At 35.0% G+C, this 21,333-nt stretch overlaps 1 protein-coding gene across 1 annotated transcript in view; it reads right to left on the reverse strand.

Annotated features, from left to right (window-relative positions):
* Nucleotides 1-507: 507 nt before the first annotated feature.
* Dhx15 (DEAH-box helicase 15) overlaps nt 508-21,333 on the reverse strand; it is a 39,353-nt gene continuing 18,527 nt past the window's right edge. Inside the window, exons 5-14 of the mRNA XM_005366021.3 lie at nt 20,647-20,865; nt 17,489-17,656; nt 12,401-12,487; nt 11,758-11,907; nt 11,299-11,407; nt 10,632-10,823; nt 7,823-7,945; nt 4,748-4,938; nt 2,295-2,464; nt 508-1,075 (exon numbers count right to left, since the gene is read on the reverse strand). Coding sequence (XP_005366078.1) covers nt 958-1,075; nt 2,295-2,464; nt 4,748-4,938; nt 7,823-7,945; nt 10,632-10,823; nt 11,299-11,407; nt 11,758-11,907; nt 12,401-12,487; nt 17,489-17,656; nt 20,647-20,865 — 1,527 coding nt within the window. The 3' untranslated portion in view covers nt 508-957. The remainder of the gene's footprint in view (nt 1,076-2,294; nt 2,465-4,747; nt 4,939-7,822; nt 7,946-10,631; nt 10,824-11,298; nt 11,408-11,757; nt 11,908-12,400; nt 12,488-17,488; nt 17,657-20,646; nt 20,866-21,333) is intronic.

Raw genomic sequence — 21,333 nt, forward strand, 5'->3', positions numbered from 1 at the left:
TTTTGACTATAACATACTATACATATTACACTAGAAAAAGCTTCCAACATCCAATATTTAGTAAACTAATTGTGATCCACAGTACTGTTCCCTCCTACCCAGTACAAATATACATATGCTAGAGTCTGGAGTATTTAAACTGTTCATCTGAGTACAGTGAGATCTGACAAAAATGCATTTAACAAGGTAATAAATTATTAGCCTTATGAAATGAACTTTAAGAAGAATGAGGAGAAAGCCATTCTTCCATTATTCTGTCTCTGGGGATCCAATTTCAAAAAATATTACACACTTTATCCCATTAAATCACATACTGATTAACCTGACAAAACGCTACATTATGCTGTTTAAAACTTGGATTTAATGACTACTGTACCAAAGGAGCACGCCTTTTAAAAATGCTAAATATGTAGTAACAATATGATTACAATGAGAAAAGAAAAAACCCAACCCTTGGGAAAAGCAGCTGCTAGACTAGAATAAAAGATACCAAAGAACGTGGCCAAGATTAGTATAAATAGACTTTATTGAAGTCAGTGCCTCTGTACGGAGACAGAAGATTGTGTCTACATAAGCACAAGTTGTAACATTTCACAACTTCTAAAAGGAATGTCAACAATTACAACGATCATGCATACCATGGTTGATAATCACATTTTAGAAGCATTTTCAACCATTTCTAAAGAAATGCTTGTAACATTGTTATATATAGAACTACTTTCAATAAACTGCAAAAACATTGATCGACTTTTCCAGTATGAGCTACAGTGTCAACACAAAAGGGAGGCATAAATGTTTAATTTATGAAATCAGAATGGAATATTTACTGTAAAGAAAAAATTAAAAAGCTTTCAAATAAAGGCCATTATTGAACCACCATGAAGAGCACAACTTGAACTTGACTTCATTCATCTTTTAAAGCTGTCCTCTGAATAACTTCAGTTCTAAGCATTGAATTCAGTACTGTGAATATTCCTTGGACTGAAGTTTGGCAATAATGCGGTCCAACTGTCTCTTTGCTTCACACTGTGGGAAATTGCTCATGTCATAATATTGAGGGGCAATTTTCACCAACCTGTCCAGAAAGGGGGAGGGGGGTTGAAGTTAGGAAATCAGTATTTTAAGTAAGCACTAGAGTTACCAATAAGTTAGAAATTAAATCATTTCATTGCTGAATTAAGGCAAAACAGTAACAAATATAAACTCATTTTTACAAACATCACTTTTAGTAATTCAGTTTAGCAAAAATACTAATTTTCTGTTGAACTTACCAACTTTGGAAAAAAGTATCAGAATTTTCAAAATATTTATTTAAATATTACACAAAATGAAAATACAAAGCTATGAAGTGTTTCATTTGACCACACTTTTTAACCTGTGTTTTAAAGAATATAAAAATGAGACACGTTCCATTAACTATTTTGATAGTCAAATGACTTCATTTTCTCATTCTCAATGTTTTCTAAACTACAAATATAAAACTGTATGGCTTATATTTGTCCCCTCAGCAAAACATAGGATAAAATGGTTATTTTCTGCATTTTATTATCAAAAGTCATAACCAGTGACACAGATGGAAGCTGCAAAATACTGATACCACTCACATAAATGCCTTCCAGTTCACTCTTAGCTGACATTTCCATAACTTATAAAATGGTGGATAGACTGGTGGGTAAGAATCACAAAACTGGAATTTTGCTAACTATTGGTCAGTCATAATTACAGTTTTTAGAAATTAATGCTAACTAACATACAACTTGATGTAATTATTATCTTTGCATAAGCCCCAAAATACCAACATTTAATAAATAATTAAGGACAAATAAAACACTTAAAACAACAAAAACATCCTTTCCATCTCTCTCTAGCTGGCAGTGGCTCCTCTCCCCTTCTGTTTCTTTCTCTCTCTACCTCTCTGCTATTCCCCCTTCCCTTCTATAACCCACTAAATAAATACCTACTCTCTCTGAAAAAAAAAAAAAGCAAAATATTAAAGACAAACATCTGTTACCAGAGACTACAAAATGGCAAAGAAAGTCCTGATACTAACTATTCAAGTCCCTGCCCACACCAAAATTCCAACTGTCCTCTCACCAAAACAAACAAACAAACAAACAAAAAAAGAGTAAAACTCCACCATATTATGCAAATCCGAGATCTATACATGGGAATATACACATCTAGCTAAGAGGATCAAGATATATAATGAACAGAGAAGGCTATAACACACCCTCAGTAAAATTCTATCCATAGCACAAACTAAATTTGAACCTGAAAACAAATAGCATTCTTACCATTCTGGCTTGATGTCTGTACATGTCCGGATGTAGTTCTTTGTTGTCAGCACAAACTCATTGTAAAGCACCCATTCAGGCTTGTGATCAAGCACAGTAGAGGGATGCAACTGGACCACCTGGTTATCTTTCACAGTTAAGTAATGCCCTGTTCGTTCTAAATGTGCCACCTGAAACCAAAACAGTAACTAGTGAAATAGCAAAAAAACCAGTATGAGATATTTACAAGAAAAAAAAAATCTTTTCTGAGATTTCACAAACACACGCATGTTTTGATTGAATCAGTATACCGCATGTGTGGCTGCCCGAGGAGGTCAGAAGAGGGTGCTGGACCCCCTTGGAACTGGAGTCAAACTATTTTAGTTATACTCTGTGGGCACTAAGAATTGAACCCAAGTCCATTGGATGAGTAGTCAGTACTCTTAGCCACAGACTATTATCTACTGTCTGGACAGAATAAACAAATACCACACTCATAACTCAGGTGAAGAAACTAAGCAAACACAAAACAACAGCCTACAAAGAAAAGAAAACTGTAAGAAAAAAATAGCGTTCACATAATTCTTTCCTATATTTCTTTTGCTAATAAGACACTGAGACAGCAACATCTACCAAAAAATGATGACAAGAATGTTTTGCCCTTTCCAATTCTAGAACTCTGGATAATGTGAATCAATGTCATTTAGTAAATATTTATACTATATACATACTACTAGGCACCAGTTAACACTTGCTGTGCTAAAATAAGAGCTGAGAAACTAGTTTCTTTGTAAGATTCACACACACACACAAAGACACCTATCTGCATGTATGTCTTTATGCCAAAAGAAAGCATCAGATATTGAGGGCTATGAATCTCCATGTGGTTGCAGGGAACTGAACTCAGGAACTCTGAAAGAGCAGCCAGTGTGCTCTTAACCACTGAGTTATCTCTCCAGCTGATACTTAGTACTTAAGCACAGCTTTATCAGTGTGTGTGCAATAACAAAAGCAAATTTAAGAAATATCAATAAGACTACATATTAAATATTAAGAATATAATTAAGTCTGGAGAAAAAAAAACACTGACTCCTTACGGTATTATTCACTTTATACCACAATAAGTTAGAGATCACACACATCTGCAATCTCCACGCCTGGGAAGTAAAGGTTTACTGGAGTTAAGAGTCACCCTTTCATGAGACCCTGTCTCACAAATCCACCAACCCCACAGAATACCTTTGGCTTTAGGTGATGGAATCAAATGCATCAGTTTCCTTCTAGCTACTGAGCAGACTCTGAGGTTGATATATTTAGTTTAAGAAATATCCAATGATAGGGAGACTAAATACGCATGAGCAAGAGAGGATGGTTTAAAAAACCAATTTCAATTAGAGCAATGGATTTTGAACTTATACCAGAGGTTTTTTTTTTTCCAAGTATGACTTTGGTTTACCCTAACCTTTAAAATATTTTCAGGCACTGGAGAGGTGGCTTAGCAGTTAGGAGCACTTGGCTGCTTGTCCAAAGAACTTGAGTTCCATCCCCAGCAACCACATGATGGTTCACAACGCACTTTAACCACAGTTTCAGATGATCTGATACCTCTATCTACACCAGGCATGCAACTGGCTCGCACATACATTCAGGCAAAACACCCATACATGATAAAATGTTCAAAAATGCTCAGGGTATTCATCTGGTTTTTCTCAAAATTCCACTTTCAATAACTTTTAATATAGTAAATTTAAATTAAGTAACTTATAAGAATGGTTTAAATCAAAAGACACTGGATTTTGCAACAGCCCAATGGGAATTGTGTAGAACTATAAAATATAGTTATTTAGATGTGGAGACACGGGAGCTTCAGAGGTGGCTCAATGATTGAGAGAACCAGCTTCCAGAGGATCCAGGCCCAATTCCAGCACCCACATGGTATGCAATATACACATATATATTTGTATATAGTATGTACATACATATACAAAAACAAATACGTATGTGTATACAGAGAGAGGAGAGGGAGAGGAGGAGAATAGAGATAGAGACAGATTAAGGCAAAATAGTCACATATAAAGCATTAAATGGGAGAGGAAAGTCGACTTAGGGATTCATGCACTTAAATTTCATTTTGGTGGTCTTGGGATAATACATTTCCAACTTAAGACCAAGATTTTGAGAAACCTTAAATTATCCAAAATCAAGAGATGAAACTCCCATCTGTATCTGAAAATGGCCAAAGTATCCATTTGTTATTAAAGACTCCAGTAACAAAATAAGTACTTCTAAAATTACATCCAAACAAATAAGTCTTCTAACTTTGCTAATCAAAGTATTAACTTACTATTCACTAGACATGATTCTGCGCATACTAATTCATTTTAAGAAACTAGACAACATTTAGTATATATATATTCAAGTCAAACCAAACCAGTAAGTTTACTAAAAAAAGGAATCCTGATCTAACTACTTACCTGCATAAAATACCCAGTAACCAATGCTTTTCTTATATTAATATAATAGTCCCTGCTTGTGAAATCAGTACTTCGACGGGGCAAATTAAATCTGTCCATAATTCTTGATAGCTGCTGGCGTACATTGTCCGCAGACATCAGCGACCGGTAGTTAATGAAGTTGTCATAACACCACTGAACAGATTCATGATCTAAAAAGTTGGGCAGAAGGAAAAAAAGGGAACTGTGAATCATCCACACAGTAGAAAATTCTGAAAGGCAACTATTAAAAAAAAAGGCTATAGGGCTAGAGTCATGACTAAGAGGCTAAGAGTGTATACTGTCTTAGCAGAGGACGAGAGGTTGGTTCCTAAGCACCCATGTTGGGCAGCTCACACTGGGACACCTGTAGCTCTGGCTCCAGGGGTATCTGAAGCCTCTCGTTTCCTAGGACACTTGCATTCAACCACTGACAAACTCATACACACATACACACACACACACACATACACCAATAAAATCTTTAAGAAAAAAAGTATAAACAACTTAGAGAAAAATATTTATACACACCATTTTCTCTAAATAAGTTGTACATTACCAACTTTTATTCAAAACAAACAATAAGCCCAATTCAAATGAATTGAAAGAAACAGTACTAAAGTTTCTGACTAATAAATGCCAAAACAATGATTTTAAATCAATGGTTCTTAGCAAATTGAGTTATTTACCTATTAACAGCCACCTGGCTGTTTCCAACAAAGGATTATTAGACACTGGTAGATTCAGAGAACTTGGTAAAATGCCAGATTTTGCCCATTTTCAAAGAAATCACAGCCTTAACTGAAGAAAATCAAATACAACATTAAGTAATGAAGTGAATTTCAAACACCTAGCATGATGCTCTCTAACTGTGCCTGAACTAAGACGCTAACCTGTAACTGTGGCACACACCTGCCTCTGCAATTACAATCAAGCTTTTATTATTTGTCCTCCAAGGCCTATGAATAAGCATGTCAAGTATTAATAATTTTACTACATGTATTATCAAAAAGATATTTCTCTTTGAATGATTTCTTGAAAAACTTTGAACCAACAACCCAGTACTATTCAGCTCAAACTTCAAAAAGTACTAACTATATCAAATAAAAAGAATCCTTTCGGAGTGACCTACTTTTAATGACAATCATGAAAGAAATCTCCATCATCTGCTTCACAGATCCTTTAATAAACTGGGGTTGCAAAATTAAAAAAGCGTGAGGAAAAAAAGCATTAAAACTAGATCATGCTGATCTTCCTCAGATAGCATATCTGTGGTATACTGTTTTGTTCCTGGGGTTGAGATTCAAGCAATGTAAGGTTCAACTTGGTCTTAAACAGACTGAGTATGTTGATAGGTTCATTATTACAAAACACACTGCCATTTCAGAATAGAGTAAGCAGGAGTATGACTTCAAACATCTTCAAACTAAAGAATATGACCAAAAGTTGGGCAATGAAAATCCCTAAGGTGTCGTTTGCTGTGCACACCCTGGTCAAGAATGCAGCTTTTCAAATTTTGCATTTAGAAATCAAACATCAAAGAGTTGGGTGTGGTTATTAAACACGCCTGTTATCTAGTTACTCACAGAGGGAGTGTCACCTAAATTCAATATCGGCTTGTGTAAAACTAGCCAACTGACTGATCAAATGACAATTTTAGTTAAGATAAACAAGTGTCAGCTGATGGCTCTACCGTATTTCTAAACTGGTGAGAAATAAATAAATGAGACAAACATCTAAAACTAATACTACCTACTCACTCTTTACAATGCTAAGAGCTACTCTTAATATTCAAAGGTAAACCAATTGTAGATTAGAATGAACCTCTCACACAAATATGTTATAACATTTTACCGTCTGCATATACAGTACAGATATTAAGATGCCATCTTATTAACATAACATCTTAAGCTTTCCCATATTATCCATAGTCCCCAACAAAAACTACTTTCACCAGTATTTGAAGCATACCTACAAGTCCAATGCACTCAAATATTTTAATAAACAAGACTAAAATCTCAGACTCAATAAACAGAATAAGAAATAATCAAGTAATGGTATGGTGATGTCGAAAAGTGTATTTTAAAAGGTAGCAGTTGGTGAACGAATAATGGCTGACAACTGTACTTTGAAAGGGTCTGCTGCCTCTGGTATAAATACAAAGACACAGAGTATTTTAACAGGCCTAAAAAACAACCAAGGCTTACCAGGAAAAAGGTTTCCTGGTAGCTACAAGCACTTAGTATAAAACAATCATGCCTCTAGAGAATTAATGTTTTTGTCTAAGTCTTTACCCCCTCTGGCTTCTGCTCCAACTACAACAGGCAGAGTAAGTAAGACATCTGTAGATATCTATTAATACTTTCAAACTCACCTACCCAAGTCAAAATACAATAAAACTAATGTTATAATTTCATAATTGATTTGCAATGAAATTGAGGATATTTTGAAACTTACTTTAATTGTTACAACTACAGTATGAGACATTTACTATTTAAGTGGGTATGTTTTCCGTTTTTTGAGACAAGGATTCTGCGTGGCCCTGGCTTTCTTCAAACTCTTAAAGATCTGCTTCCCACATACTAGGATTAAAGGCATGCTCTACCACAACCTGATTACTATTGTCCAGTTTCACAGTGAGAAATAATGCAAGTCAACTTTCCCCTTCATGTTTACAGACCATTTGTAGTTTGACTGAGAACAGTAACTCGAACCTACTGTTCATTCAATTTGTTGACTTTATAATTGAAAAATATATATAAAATATGAAACACATTACAATTTTTGTGTTAGTAGTAAATTTATAAGGGCCCATTTTTATTACTATATTTCTCAAGTTTTCTGTGATTGCTCCTCTTTCCCTTATTATAAACCCAAACAATTTTGAAAAAGATTGGCAATTCTATTTTAAATGCTCGTCAGGAGTTTTTCTAAACAACCTCTGGGTTTCTAATGTAAAGTTGTCACAGATAATAAATGAAAGTGAGATGAAGAAATATCTCCTATGTTGCAAGTGACATTTAGACAAAAGAGGTCCTTCAATCTAATTCTACTTACTTTGTTTAAAAGCGTGGTAGACATTCAGCAGTGTCAGATGATCTCCATCTATGTGGGCAAATCTCATCTTGGCCTCATCTGCAGCTTTCTTGGCCTCCGTGGGGCGAACAAAACACTGTGGGACTAAACAAGGTTGGTATGGGCCCAACACAAACGCCCATATCGATGAGTCACGCATTCACAGATAGAGGAACAAGGCCTAGCTAGGTCAGTTCACAGAGCATAGGGCAGGGCAGGATGGCCTCCAACTGCATCTTGGACTGTTTACTACCTTGATTTGGTACATCACCTAACCACATCTGTAAGACAAGAGGGTTTCAAAGCTACAGAGTACCTGATTATTTTAACTAGATCTAAAAGTAGGCATCAAAACAGCTATTCTGAAGGCCATCAATTACTAGAAAGCTCAATTTATTTCAAAAACCAGTGCTGATAGCTCTACCAATAACCAGAAATATGGTGTCAATAGCCTTTTAATTAACTAATTTTTCAAAAGGCCATCCATTCAACCCATTGAATGGCTATAGTTAGGAAGCTGTACTTGCCCACTGAATAACAATAACAACTTTGCAACCATTCTACTGCCACATTTCTATCAAAATTGTTTCCCTAAATCTTTGGCTATTACCAACTGGTGGGTATCACTATTAGCACCGGCGAGCAAAGCATATGTAAACATAAAAAAAAGAAAGATTTGAGAACTCTTGGGCTTGATGATAACAGTAGTGGTGGAAGGTTAAACCGCCTTAGAATTAAGAAAATTCAAGGCTGGAATATTCGATCTAATGTTGCAGCATTTTAATTAAAAAGTAGTAAAGAAAGCCCCAAGTTAAAAAAAAACTGAATCAAACCCTCAATATAAAAGTAAATCCAATATTAAAGAGTTGACAATTAGTCTGAAACAGTATTTCAAGGGTCAAAATATTGAACTACAGTAGTTGTTTAGAGCCTCAACATTAATTCACAAACTTTTAAGTTGTTACAAAGTATGCACTACATTTTTTAAAAATACAACCTCCCTTAATTCACTTTAGCAATTTCATAGTCATAAAAAGTAATATCAAAATAAATACTTAACAAGCTTGGGACTTTTCAATGTTTTGAAGCTTTTATAACCTTACCAATAAAAATCATGAATTATCAGGTCAGATAGAAGATAACGAGAATAATCAACATCGAGATCAAATACAGTATTAAATTACTCTTTCCCATACAGTTTCCCCTTTAAAGATGCCAAAGTAGCCAAATAACGACATCAATGCAATCATAGTAAACTTTAAAGATCTTGCTTAATATAACCGAAGCAAGGTAACTCGTTAAGAAACATGATAGCTCTAAGCACTAACATGAAATAGCCACCAGAGTTGAATGGGAGTAAGAGCCCCATAGGCCTCTGGTTTCTAACTCAGAACCTCAAACTAACCAACAAACAAAGCTTCACAAGCTAACTGCTTTTTGGCATGACTTCTCCCTGGCTGCATATTTTAACATTGTCCAGAAATGGCCTGTTTAAAAACCACTGTATGTTTAATCTCTTGATAAAGACAACCACCAATAAATTATTTTCCCTAATTACTACTACAGATAAGACTAAGATCTAGCTGGATGAGTTCACTCTCACCACAATGACCAACTCCAAAGGACTGATATTCTAAACACAAAAGTACTGTTTACTATATCTGATATGAGAACCTAGAGGGAAAAAAAATCCTGATAGGAAACAGACAAGCACACTAATAATTCTTGCCCCAACTTTCCTCTAAAACCTAAGATACACTGGGAGAAAAACAACTGGGAGAATATAACAAGACATATAAGCAAGGCAGACAACAACCTACCACCACCTCTGCAAATAAGACATTTACTTAAAACATTGATACTGCCCTGCCCATCTGCTCTGAGTCTGATCAGTCATAACTCTGCAAGAAAACATTTAACTACTGCTTAGATAAAAGTCACACCATTAGAATATACCATACATCTGAACTATGCCATAATTTTATATTTAGAAAGTTTAGTTATCCTTTAATTCCATAGATTTTGAATTTTTAGTATTAAGTAATTAGGACCAATAAACCACTCTGCAATTAGAAGTCAGTTCTCTCCAGGACTGAAACTAGTAGTATACAGTATTTTGATTATCAGAATTCTTATATTCTATTTTTAGTTTTAAAAAGAAAAATCATGTTTGCAGTATTTCTTCTCCTTTATGGAAATTTAATTTCCAAGTTAGATTAAGTTTCATTGCTACTAAGAAATAGCACTATTTTCTCAATGTAAGGTCTAATTTTTTTAAATTATCAAGTGTATCAAAAAGTTTCTGCCAGTGTAAAAGGGTATCAAAATCATATTTTTAAGTCCCAAATTATACATTACTACTTCTATGTGACACTGAATCAGAAACTCACGTTTGTCACTGAATACACATACATGTAAGTAAGGAAAGGCTCAATTTAAATAATACAGGCTCACCGAATAGTGTCAAATAACCAAGTTTTTGTACTTTCAATAAACCTTAAAAATAGCACTAATGGATCTAAAGAAAAATGCAGTTCAAACATATTCTTATTGCAATTTCTATTTGTACTCAATAGAGCCAATGTTTTACTATATTTTATGAACACAAACCTTACTTTTGTAAGGGTTTTTATAAAGCCATTTACAAGGTATTTAGGAAGCAAACTAAGATCCTTAAACCATCTATAAAATCTATCGTCATGCTGAATAATGATAATAAAAACCAACAAAAGGGAAATCCCCCCAAACTCTGAAGAGTTGGGCTTTTGAAAGGTCCCTCTCCCTCTATTACCTGACAACATAGCAGTAATAGATAGGACCTCATTAGAACAGTTGTAGTCACAACTTGCAATAACCATTTTGGCGAGCTGTGGATCTAGAGGAAACTCTGCCATCATGGATCCCAATTCAGTTAGATCTCCATCATCATTTAAAGCAGCCAAGTAATTCAGAAGTTCTAGGGCCCTCATGAGAGTTTCAGGAGCTAAGGAAAAAGGCAATCTTATTAGACAAGTTGTCTTAAGTAAGCAAAAATATGACAAAGCGCAAACTATTATAGCAATCTCATTTTTCACCCTATATTGGACCCAGTTCAGAACTCAAATTGTCATCAAATTTAATCATATAGCAAACAACACTATACCAAAATGACTTTCAAAAGTACCTATATGTAAACCAGGTGAATTAGTTCAAGGATGTCTTTTGTTAAGATTGAAGCCAGCAGAAAATTACTTTTTCATAAAAAATTAGAAATATTACAATTTTTACATTTCCATGCCCTGGCAATAATTCAAACCTAAAATCCCAGACTAACCTAACTGCCACCCTTTTTAAAGTTTTAATACTACTTTGTAAGACCAATCTTAATGCATTAGTGAAGTCAATAGGCAAAATGTACTTAATACATATATGTTCTACAAGATACACAGAGCTGACAAAGGTCCTGTTTTAAGTCATACCTGGTGGGTCCATAAAATCAAAATGTACCAAATCATCAATACCAAGCTTCTTCAATTGTAATACAACTGATCCTAAATTAGAGCGCAAAATCTCAGGATAGGTGTTATCCTAATAAAAGAAAAACACATGTTATTGTAATAATACCCTTCACCTCTAATTCCTTAGCCTCTTGCTTTGGCATTACAAACTTGTATATAATTATCTCATGGGGGAAAAACACTTGAGAATTATACCAAAACAAAAACCAGATCACTCCTTCCAACTATTTCTACAATATATACATTTTGGAGCTAGCCACAGAAATAAAAGATATGTCAATAGGTTATGCCATAACTCATTCAGGGTAAAGGTAAGGAGCTGAGGCTCAAAAATGTTAACTGAAATAAAGTTCCTTTCCTTCAACTAGAACATTACATTTATATTCTCCCAAATGCGTAAGATATAGCAATACTCCTTACCTGCATTTCTGTTTTATAAGCTTTCTCTGTGTAAAGTCGAAAGCATTTCCCAGGTCTGGTGCGTCCAGCTCGACCGGCCCTTTGCTGAGCTGAAGCTTTACTAATTGCCGTCACCAAGAGAGACTCAACTCTGATTCTAGGATTATATACCTATTGAAATGGAAACAAGGATTCTCTCTTCAGCAAAACAAAGTTAAATCCAATACAATCATTCACAGGCCACAATTAATGCCAAAATGAAAGGTAGTTTTGCTGACTATGAATATCAGCTCCCATGATGAGAACTGCTTGTTCTGGCTACCATTCCAAAAGACTGAAGCTAAAATTCTCAAACAAATAGATGATCCAGGATTTTCTATTACTACCACTTTTCTCCTTACCATATGCTTAAGTCACCACTATCATACACAGAAGGGACACCAAAGCAGCCTGATACTAGAGCACGTGGGGCATGTAGCCTAGATTTATTACTGAACACAGCATTAATTTTTGAAAGCTAGACAGAACACAAGGATCATGTCAGAAATTTGAAACTGAAACCCAAATTGGGGAAGTAACCCTAAAAATTATTTCAACCACAAAATGAGCAACCATTTAGCACAATCAAGTTCACACTGTATGAAGTAAGCTCCAGGATGGTTACCTTTTGCTTTGCAAATCCAGGGTCAATCACAAACACCACACCATCTATTGTCAAAGAGGTCTCTGCAATGTTAGTTGACACAACCACCTGTTCAAGAAACACAATTACCATGACTTAACGCTAAGACACTGACAAAAGTACTTTTAAACCACTAAATAAATAAACGATCTAAGTATTCTTCAATAATGAAAAATAAGCATAGTTATAAACAAAATGAGTATCTCTTCAAAGTTCACACAGCATGTATTTCTTTATTTTCAGGCAATATTTACAAGAAAAAGTTTACATATAACACAAACTCACACTACTCCAATAATTTTTTTAAAAATGGCAGAAGAAAAATTACAATTCAGTAAGAATTGACAAATTCTCACAATGAAATATAAGTTTTACAAAACAGAGTGCAGTGTCTATGGCACACAAAGCACTGTTTGGCAAAAGAAAACAAAATCACATTTTTCTAACATGGAATACTACTTGATGCATTCACATACTATTACAGTCTTTCCCGAATCTGCATGTTTATCCTAGATTTTAGAATCTCTTCAAAAATTAGTTTGAGAGGGTTCATTCACCTCAGAGATCATGTTTGCTCAAAAAAGAGAGAAAAGAGAAAAACAGGTCTGACTTGGAAATGGTGGAATTTTTTCTCTATAGAAATGAAAGGAAGTGGATGTTTCTTGCTGTGCGAACACTTGGAGACAGGTATGCAAGTAGTTGACACATATATCAAAGTATGCTAATACATTATAATTTGGAAGGTGAGGTTATAGACATAGAAAGTGCAAATGACAAAGATGATTTGAGATTAAAAAGGAGTTATTTTCTACTTGAAGATAAAATAGTTTTTTAAGCATAGAACTTGAATGTTTACACAAAATTTCTCAGAAGAGCTGAGCCACAAGATGGTCAGCTTAGCCAGGGATTTATATTTAAGTATGAGTACAGAAACACACAAGAATTCAAAGGACACTCTTCTTTCACTTCAGGGAAAAATATTTTGTTATTCAAGAGTCTTAAATCCAGTGACTAATATTCAATACTTTAAATAATAAAGACAGTGTTATTTTCTGATTTCTTTCTAATGGGGAAGATTACCCCAAATGCCAGAATAAAACCTTGGATCTAACAATGAATATTTCAGAATCATTTAATGACTTTTGTTGGGGGGTGGTGGTGGCATACACCTTTAATCCCAGCACTTGGGAGGCAGAGGCAGGTGGATCTCTGTGAGTTCAAGACCAGCCTGGTCTACAGAGTAAGTTGCAGGACATCTAGGCTACACTGGAGAAACCCCATTTCGTCTCAATAAACAAACAAACAAATAAATAAATAAATGGCATAAACCATTTTTTCTATCTATAGATCATACAACAAGTAATTTGAAACATACTCATAAAATATATAGCAGTAACAGGGAAAAAAGTACAACCCAACTGTCCTTGGGAAGGAAGGAAGGAAGGAAGGAAGGACACTATTCTTGTAGAAAGTCAAGTTTTTGTTAACTGGAACAAAGAGACACAAAATGTCAGAGCTAGAAATCAAACCAGAACAGTGTCTAAGTATTGTTATCCCTAAGTGTCAGTTTATTTTTAGAACTCTATATTAGACAAGTTAACAGAGTTGTGAGGAACAAAATTAGAGATCTGAAATTTTAAATGCCATATAAACTACCAAAAATCGTGTGTACACTTGACTTCTACACCAAAAGATCATGGTTCAGAATACATTTGAGACAGTTAAAGAAGACAATTATTTTGTGTTATGTTAAAAGTGCATTTCATAGGGTTCTTGGAATATAAAATATGATAAAATTTCTTGAAGTGATCCATTATAAGGAATTAAAAATAAACATCTATATTAGAACACAAGCACTATTCATCCCTTCACAAGACAATCTTCAAGTAATATATACCCTCTGGGTAGGACAGGTAAACAGATGAAGATTCACATCAAGTACAAAACGGAACTGGGTGGTGGGAAATGTCATCATGCTGCTTAGAACAGCTTAAACTTAAAACCTGGGCTGTGGTAGTTTGAGAGAAAATAGCCCTCGTAGGCTCACAGGAAAGTGGCACTATTAGAAGTGTGGTCTTGTAGTAGTTAGGTGTGGCTTGGTTGGAGGAGGTATGTCACTAGGTGGTAGGCTCTGAGGTCTCAGAAGCTCATGTGTCATTGCAACTTCCTGCTGCCTGGGTACTCAGGTGTAAAACTCTCAACTCCCTTCCCAACACCATGTCTGCCTGAGTGCTACCATGCTCCCAGCAATGATGTTAATGGACTAAACATCTGAACTGTAAGCCAGTCCCAACCTAAATGTTTTCCTTTCTAAGAGTTGCTGTCGTTATTACAACCCTAAGACATGGGCATTATTCTTTTTTCTAAAATTTCAATATTTAAAGACTATGATGATCACAAATAACTAACACCAAGGAAAGCAAGACTATGGAGTCGGGCGTCCTTCAATTAAAAATTAAGTTAGATGATGGTGGTGCACGTTGTTAATTTTAGCACTCAGAAAGCAAGGCAGGCAGGCAGGCAGATCTATGAGTTCAAGGCCAGCCTGATCTACAGAGCTAATTCCAGGAAAGCCAAGGCTTCACAAAGAAACCTTTTATTATATATGCTCCACCAAAAAAACCACATATATACACATGACCTTCCAAGTAGTTAAGAAAAAGAGGATCATGAGAACTCAGCAAGCTCCATGTCATTACTTTTAAGTGTCTCTTGCTAGGAAGAAAAAAAAAAAAATCACACACTGGATTCAGCAGTCCTTCAGGTCTGCTGGAGGCTTTTCATTTGATAGTCACCAAGTCTCTACCACCAAAAGGATAGGAGGACTTAAAAGCCATGAGGTTAGCTTTGGGAACAAAAATTCACAAAGTTTTTAGAATTAGAATATTATTTCTTATATAGATTTCACAAAACTGAAAATACCAGGTGCAGCTAAATAACACAACATACAAGCCCATAAGCACACATAAACTTAATGAATGGATAAAAGTTAATAAATGAAATTTATTACTTTATTTATAGAGTTGTTTTGTAACTTCAGGTAAAGCAAATAGTAAACCAGATCTAGATAGAACAGTTCTCCCTCCAATAAGGAATTAGTCAGCAGACAAAGTGGGAATGTTACAAGACTTTTCTAGACTGTAATTTTGTAGTAAGTGTTCAAAAATAGCCTTACAAAGTGTTAAATATCTCAGTACTAGGAATCTATCTTAAGATAAATTACCCACAATATAGAGTATGTCCTTAGTTGGCACCAGCACTAAAATTCATAAAATTTATAAGTTATCACCAATAACTAGCCTCTAAATGGAACCAATATTTAGTTCATCAACTGCTTTTCAAATAGAACTCGGGATGCCTGGGTTGCCCTACATGAATACTGTTTGGCAACAACAATATATTTAAGATAATTTGAATTTTTAAAAGTCATCGTAACTTAAACAGTTTTTCCCTTTAATTCAAACACATTTGTTTTTGAGACAGGGTTTTTATTTGAAGCTTTGGCTGTCCTGGAACTCTCTCTGTATACCAGGCTGAACTCACAGAGATCTGCAACCCCTGCCTCCTGAAAGCTGGGATTAAAGGTGTGTACCACCACCACCGGCTCAGTTAACTATCTCCAAATAATGGGACAATAACCCTCTCTTCAAAACCATGGAATCATCTCCACAAGAGCTATATCTCTTTTACTGAACAATCCCTACTTTGAGATGTAGCAATTAGTAAGCTACAGGTTAAGCAACAGAACCCATCTAATTATTTTAGCTTGGAATGTTCTTTCATGTTTGCTATTCCAAAACTCAGGAGAATCAAGTAGAATGACATTGAGATCAGACTGAACTAAAATCAATCAATCAAATCAATCAATCCATCTCTCTCCCTCCCTTTCTCTCTCCCCTTAAACTGCAGCATCTTTGAGCTTAGTGACATACTTCAAATAAATCAGTATTTTCAAACTAAAAGCATACAAATACAAAATATTTTCACTACAAATGTATTCCTTCAGAATCTTCCACAGAAATGTTTTAACATGTCCCAGGGATTGCATTACCTAATGTCTCTAATAAGAGAACTTCAACCCAATGAAGCGTATTAGATCAGAAATTAGTAGGAATGTTTTCAAGTTGAGTTACTGCTCTAGTATTTTTCACAGTGCAGTCTTATTTTCAAGACTATTATTAAAACCTGAAATCTCAATATCTTAGCTTATTTTGAAACTGGTACTAAGCATATACACCTTTGTTGCCTTACCTAGGCCAATTACACATCCCTCCACCAAAAGAATGTAATATGGTTCCTGCCTTCAAAGAATCCATGTATTTATTCAGTGTGATTAATGCTTCGGAGTCTGTAGAGTCAACATTTAGTACTTAATGACTTAAAATTCTGTTTGTTTTTGTTTTATAGAAAACTCTAGATAGGGGCCAAAGCATGGAACTAAAAATAAAAAAAAAATCGCTTAGCTGTGGAGTGTCATACATCTAATAGGACAAGACAACATTTCCCTCGCTTTCCTGTAAGCACTCTTCCATCTACTAAGAATCAACTGCCTCTGTAGGAAAAAGCAATTCGTTCTGTTTTGCTTTTGTTTCTCAAGACAGGGTTTCCTCTGTTGTAGCCTTGGCTGTCCTGGAACTCACTTTGCAGACCATGCTGGTCTTGAACTCACAGAAAACCACCTGCCTCTGCCTTTCTGAGATTAAAGACGTGCAATGACACCCACAGTTCATTTTCTGATACAAGGATTTAAAAAAATGGAGTTCATCTTAACACACTCTTCCACTTACTTCTGAAATGCAGAGTATTTTGTCGTGGTCAATCATTCCTTTAGGTGTGGTTTTTTGGAGATAGGGTCTCACTATGTAGACCAAGCAAGTTTCTATTCGTAACCCAGGATGATTTTACATTCTTTTATCGTGATAAAAATTTTAAAATCTTTATCACTTCTCTGCAAGAATGCTAGAATTACAGACATGCACCATTACACCCAGCTTATAATTTGTAGTTGTTTATATTTGTTTTCTCTAACTTTTCTATTATCAATAACTATAACGAAATATTTAATGTTACCTTTCTTCCAATTGCTCCATTCTGTTTTTTTGGAGGTGGTGGCTCAAAAATGCGTTGTTGCTGCTGGGGTGGAAGTGTAGAATACAATGGAATGATTTTAATATCTCCAACTTCGGGGCCCAAATCATCAACTTCACGCTTTATTCTCTTACAGGCCTCATCAATTTCCTATAAAACAAAAACATTGATGATGAAAACAAAAATCATGGAATATAAAGTATTCATCGTAATCCTCATTACATTTCATTTGACATCAATGATTTGCCTTCATTTTCGTATCAATAATCAATGCCTATCATTTCATAAATAATCTACTTTAAATTTGGTAACCAAAAATAAAAACAAATTTCAGTGTGATATTCAAACAACCAATGAAATTTTGATTTCTGTATTGAGTCAGATGTGTAACTGCTATATTTGTATTCCATGTCCCTTTTCTTGAAGACTCAGATGTCCTAATTAATTCTCAACAAATTGTATTAAAATTGAAATTTTTCACCCAGGTTCACTTAACTGCACTCATAACCTTTTCAATTTTCACAATCTAAAAGAAGCCAATGTGGTAGATATTTAAAATAAGTCAATTAGGCTTTCATGTCACATATCACTATTGCAATTATATGGAAGAATTGTTTCACTGTACCTAATGAGAACAAGCACTTTTACAACAATATCAACATAGATATTTAAAAGCAAGCTGACACGCAAATGCCTTAGAGCTGCTTCAGAATTTTCCTCACCAGGGCAAACTATTCCAATGCAATCATATTCAAATATAAACTTAAAGACATAATAAATGCATTCGGGAGAGGAGGAGTACTCTGGGGTGGAAAATGGTTTAAAAAGGGATGGTTGGTGGGCAAATATTTCACTGAAACAATTAAACTTGGAAGCACATTAATTTATTCAAGTCTGTCATGTATACAACAAGGTAGTCACCTATTCTAACCAGTAAGTTGTTTATTGTTTAAATTCTTTTTCATTAGAAATATCAAGAGAAAAAAGTAATTTCAGGTAAACTGGGTTTCTATCAAACTAATTTTCCTAAAAATGATTTTAAACCAATCTGCAATTATTTCTGTGCTGAAGAATATAAAATTTGGGGCTGGCTCAGAGGCTAAGCACACTGTTATTCCAGAGGACCTGAGTTTGGTTCTGAACACCCATATGGCAGCTCACAACCGTCTATGTAATTGTACTTCCAGTCTCTGTTCTAGCTTCTTGGGCACAGGTATACAACACATACAAGCAACATGCATAAAATTAAAATAAATCTTTAAAAAATATACAATCCTTGGATACAATAAAACAAAACCCTTTGCCTACTACAAAATACCAATTTTCTTAACTATCTTAAGGTTGCTTGACACAAGAAAATTACTATTAAAAATTCAGTGTTTCGAGCCAGGCAGTGACAGCACACTACTTTGAGCACTTGGGAGGCATGTGGATCTCTATGGGTTCAAAGTCAGCCTGGTCTACAAAGCAAGTTCCAGAACAGCCAGGGCTATAACACAGAGACACCCTGTCTTGAAAAAACATAAACAAACGACAACAAAAACAAAAAAGAAAGAATCCACTGTTTCTTGACACTACCTCAAGTTTCTAGAAAATGAAAATAAAATGCCATATATTAAAAAAAAAATTAAGACTTTTTTAGGAAAAAAAAAATTGCTTTTAAATGCTCTATCTAGATCAGAATGCCCCCTGCTGGAATACAAATACAGAATTAAGAACCCTATCAAAGTGAAAAAAGATTTTAAATGAGACAATTAGACTCCCAATGTTTCAGATTTGTTAATGTCAGAAACACATTGAAAAATAAGTGATTAACCTAACACGTACACTTCACCTATTAAAAGACTGCCTGAACAGTAAATGAAGTCTACAAAAAACAAACCAGTTAAAAGTCTTCAAATTCAAAACATATCCAGAGTTCACAGCTACTTCATTTCATAATATGCCAGCACATACATGTAAACATCACATAAAAAGCCTTCCTTTTCTCTATGAATGAAATAAATTCATTAAGCTGGCTCAGGAAAAGATCCTTTTGGTTTTCCCCAAAAGATCACCCGAAATTTCCAATACTATTCAAATATGCGTAGTAGTTGAAGCAGGTTTAAGCAAAGAGGAAGTAAGAAATTGTAGAGACCAAACAAAAAGAGGACAAAATGAGTATACCAACAACATCAGCATCAAGAGTTACAGGACGAATGTTGTTTACATGCCATTTGAAAAGCAGTAAGTCTTACAGAAGCTTTATGGAAATTTTCCACTAAAACTGCATAAAAAGGATGAGTAGTTCCAATAGAGGGAAACTTTACCCAGAAAACTGCATTTGCAACACACCTTAGCTCACAAAAGAACCAAGGATGAGTCTCTACAGGAAAGAGACACAAACACCTTTCCCCAAGACATTTGGCAAAGTCTACACATCTTTGCTGGCTACCTCTCACGAAGTATTGCCACATCTAATATGAGAGGCTGGGCATGCTGATAAATGTCCTACAATGATAGGCATCTGACAAGACAAATTTTCAACTCACAACATAAATAGCATTTAGGCTGAAAAGTCAAACTCTACAAGGGAACCATGCCTAAAGGCACAAAACATTAAGAACAATTCCAGGTTTAAAAAATTATCCAAAATTTACAGCTCTCAACTGAATGGGATTCACTAAAATATCATCTAGTTAACAGTACCACAGAAGCTGGACACAAAAAGGTTTTGGTGAAGTCTAAGACACTAGCAATCTTCCATAACACTGAATAGGCATCATTATGTACCATAATTTTGTGGAACACTTCTCTGGAAAAGCAATCCAACGCCTTAAATGACTTAAAGAGCTTGTATGCAATGTTGACTCTTGCATTTCCTCCTTGAATTTCACTTATTTAAAAAAAAATCGAACAGAAACAAGAACTTGATTTAACAAATTCTCCTCCTTCAGATCAGAAATATATTGAGAAAAACATTCTAGACTAGGACTCGGGCCTTCAATTGTAAATGGTACCCAAACATTTCAATTGTATACTTTTCAACAAGAAAACCTTGAATGACTAAGGTGAGATAAATATGGCCAGTTTTTGTCATGTTAAGTTTATAGCTCCTGGCTAATAGAAATCACTGAGCGAAAACTCATAAAGGATGATACCTCTTGACCAGTCAAGAAAAGAAGAAGGTCTCCTTCCTCCTCTTCACACATATGTATCTGGATCACTGTTCGAATTGCTGCTTCAAGATAATCTCTCTCTGGTTCAGGAGTATAAAAAATCTCAACAGGGTGTGTTCGGCCAGGAATAGTTAAGAGAGGACAGTTGTCAAAGTAAATCTGGAATTTCCCAGCATCTAGGGTAGCACTCATAACTATAACCTGTAGGAGGAAAACAGCAAATTACTTTGGAAATTTTAAAAATTTTCATAATCTCAAAAGGGAAAAATAGTTATGGTCCTAATTAAACATATTATTATTATTATTAGCTATATAGACAGTCCTTAAGGCTGGATGTGGTAGTGTGTCCTCTTTAATCTCAGCACTAGGGAGACATGGGCAGGCATATCTGTGAGATCGAGGCCAACCTGGTCTACATGAGTGAGTTCAGTTCCAGGACAGCATAAATAGCAAGAACCTGTCTCAACACCCCACACTCCAAAAAAAAAAAAAAAAAGGTAATCTTCAAAGATAAAGAAACATTAAAAATAAAGTAGAAACCAGTGGAGTGGCACATACCCTGAATTCTAACACTCAGGAGACAGAAGCAGGTAAATCACCATATGGGCTCAAGGACATCCAGGGTTATGTACTGAAGCCTTATTTTTAAAAAACAAAGCTGGGTGGTGA

This window comes from Microtus ochrogaster, unplaced genomic scaffold, assembly GCF_000317375.1.
Source record: "Microtus ochrogaster isolate Prairie Vole_2 unplaced genomic scaffold, MicOch1.0 UNK5, whole genome shotgun sequence".
In the NCBI taxonomy this organism is placed as follows: domain Eukaryota; kingdom Metazoa; phylum Chordata; class Mammalia; order Rodentia; family Cricetidae; genus Microtus; species Microtus ochrogaster.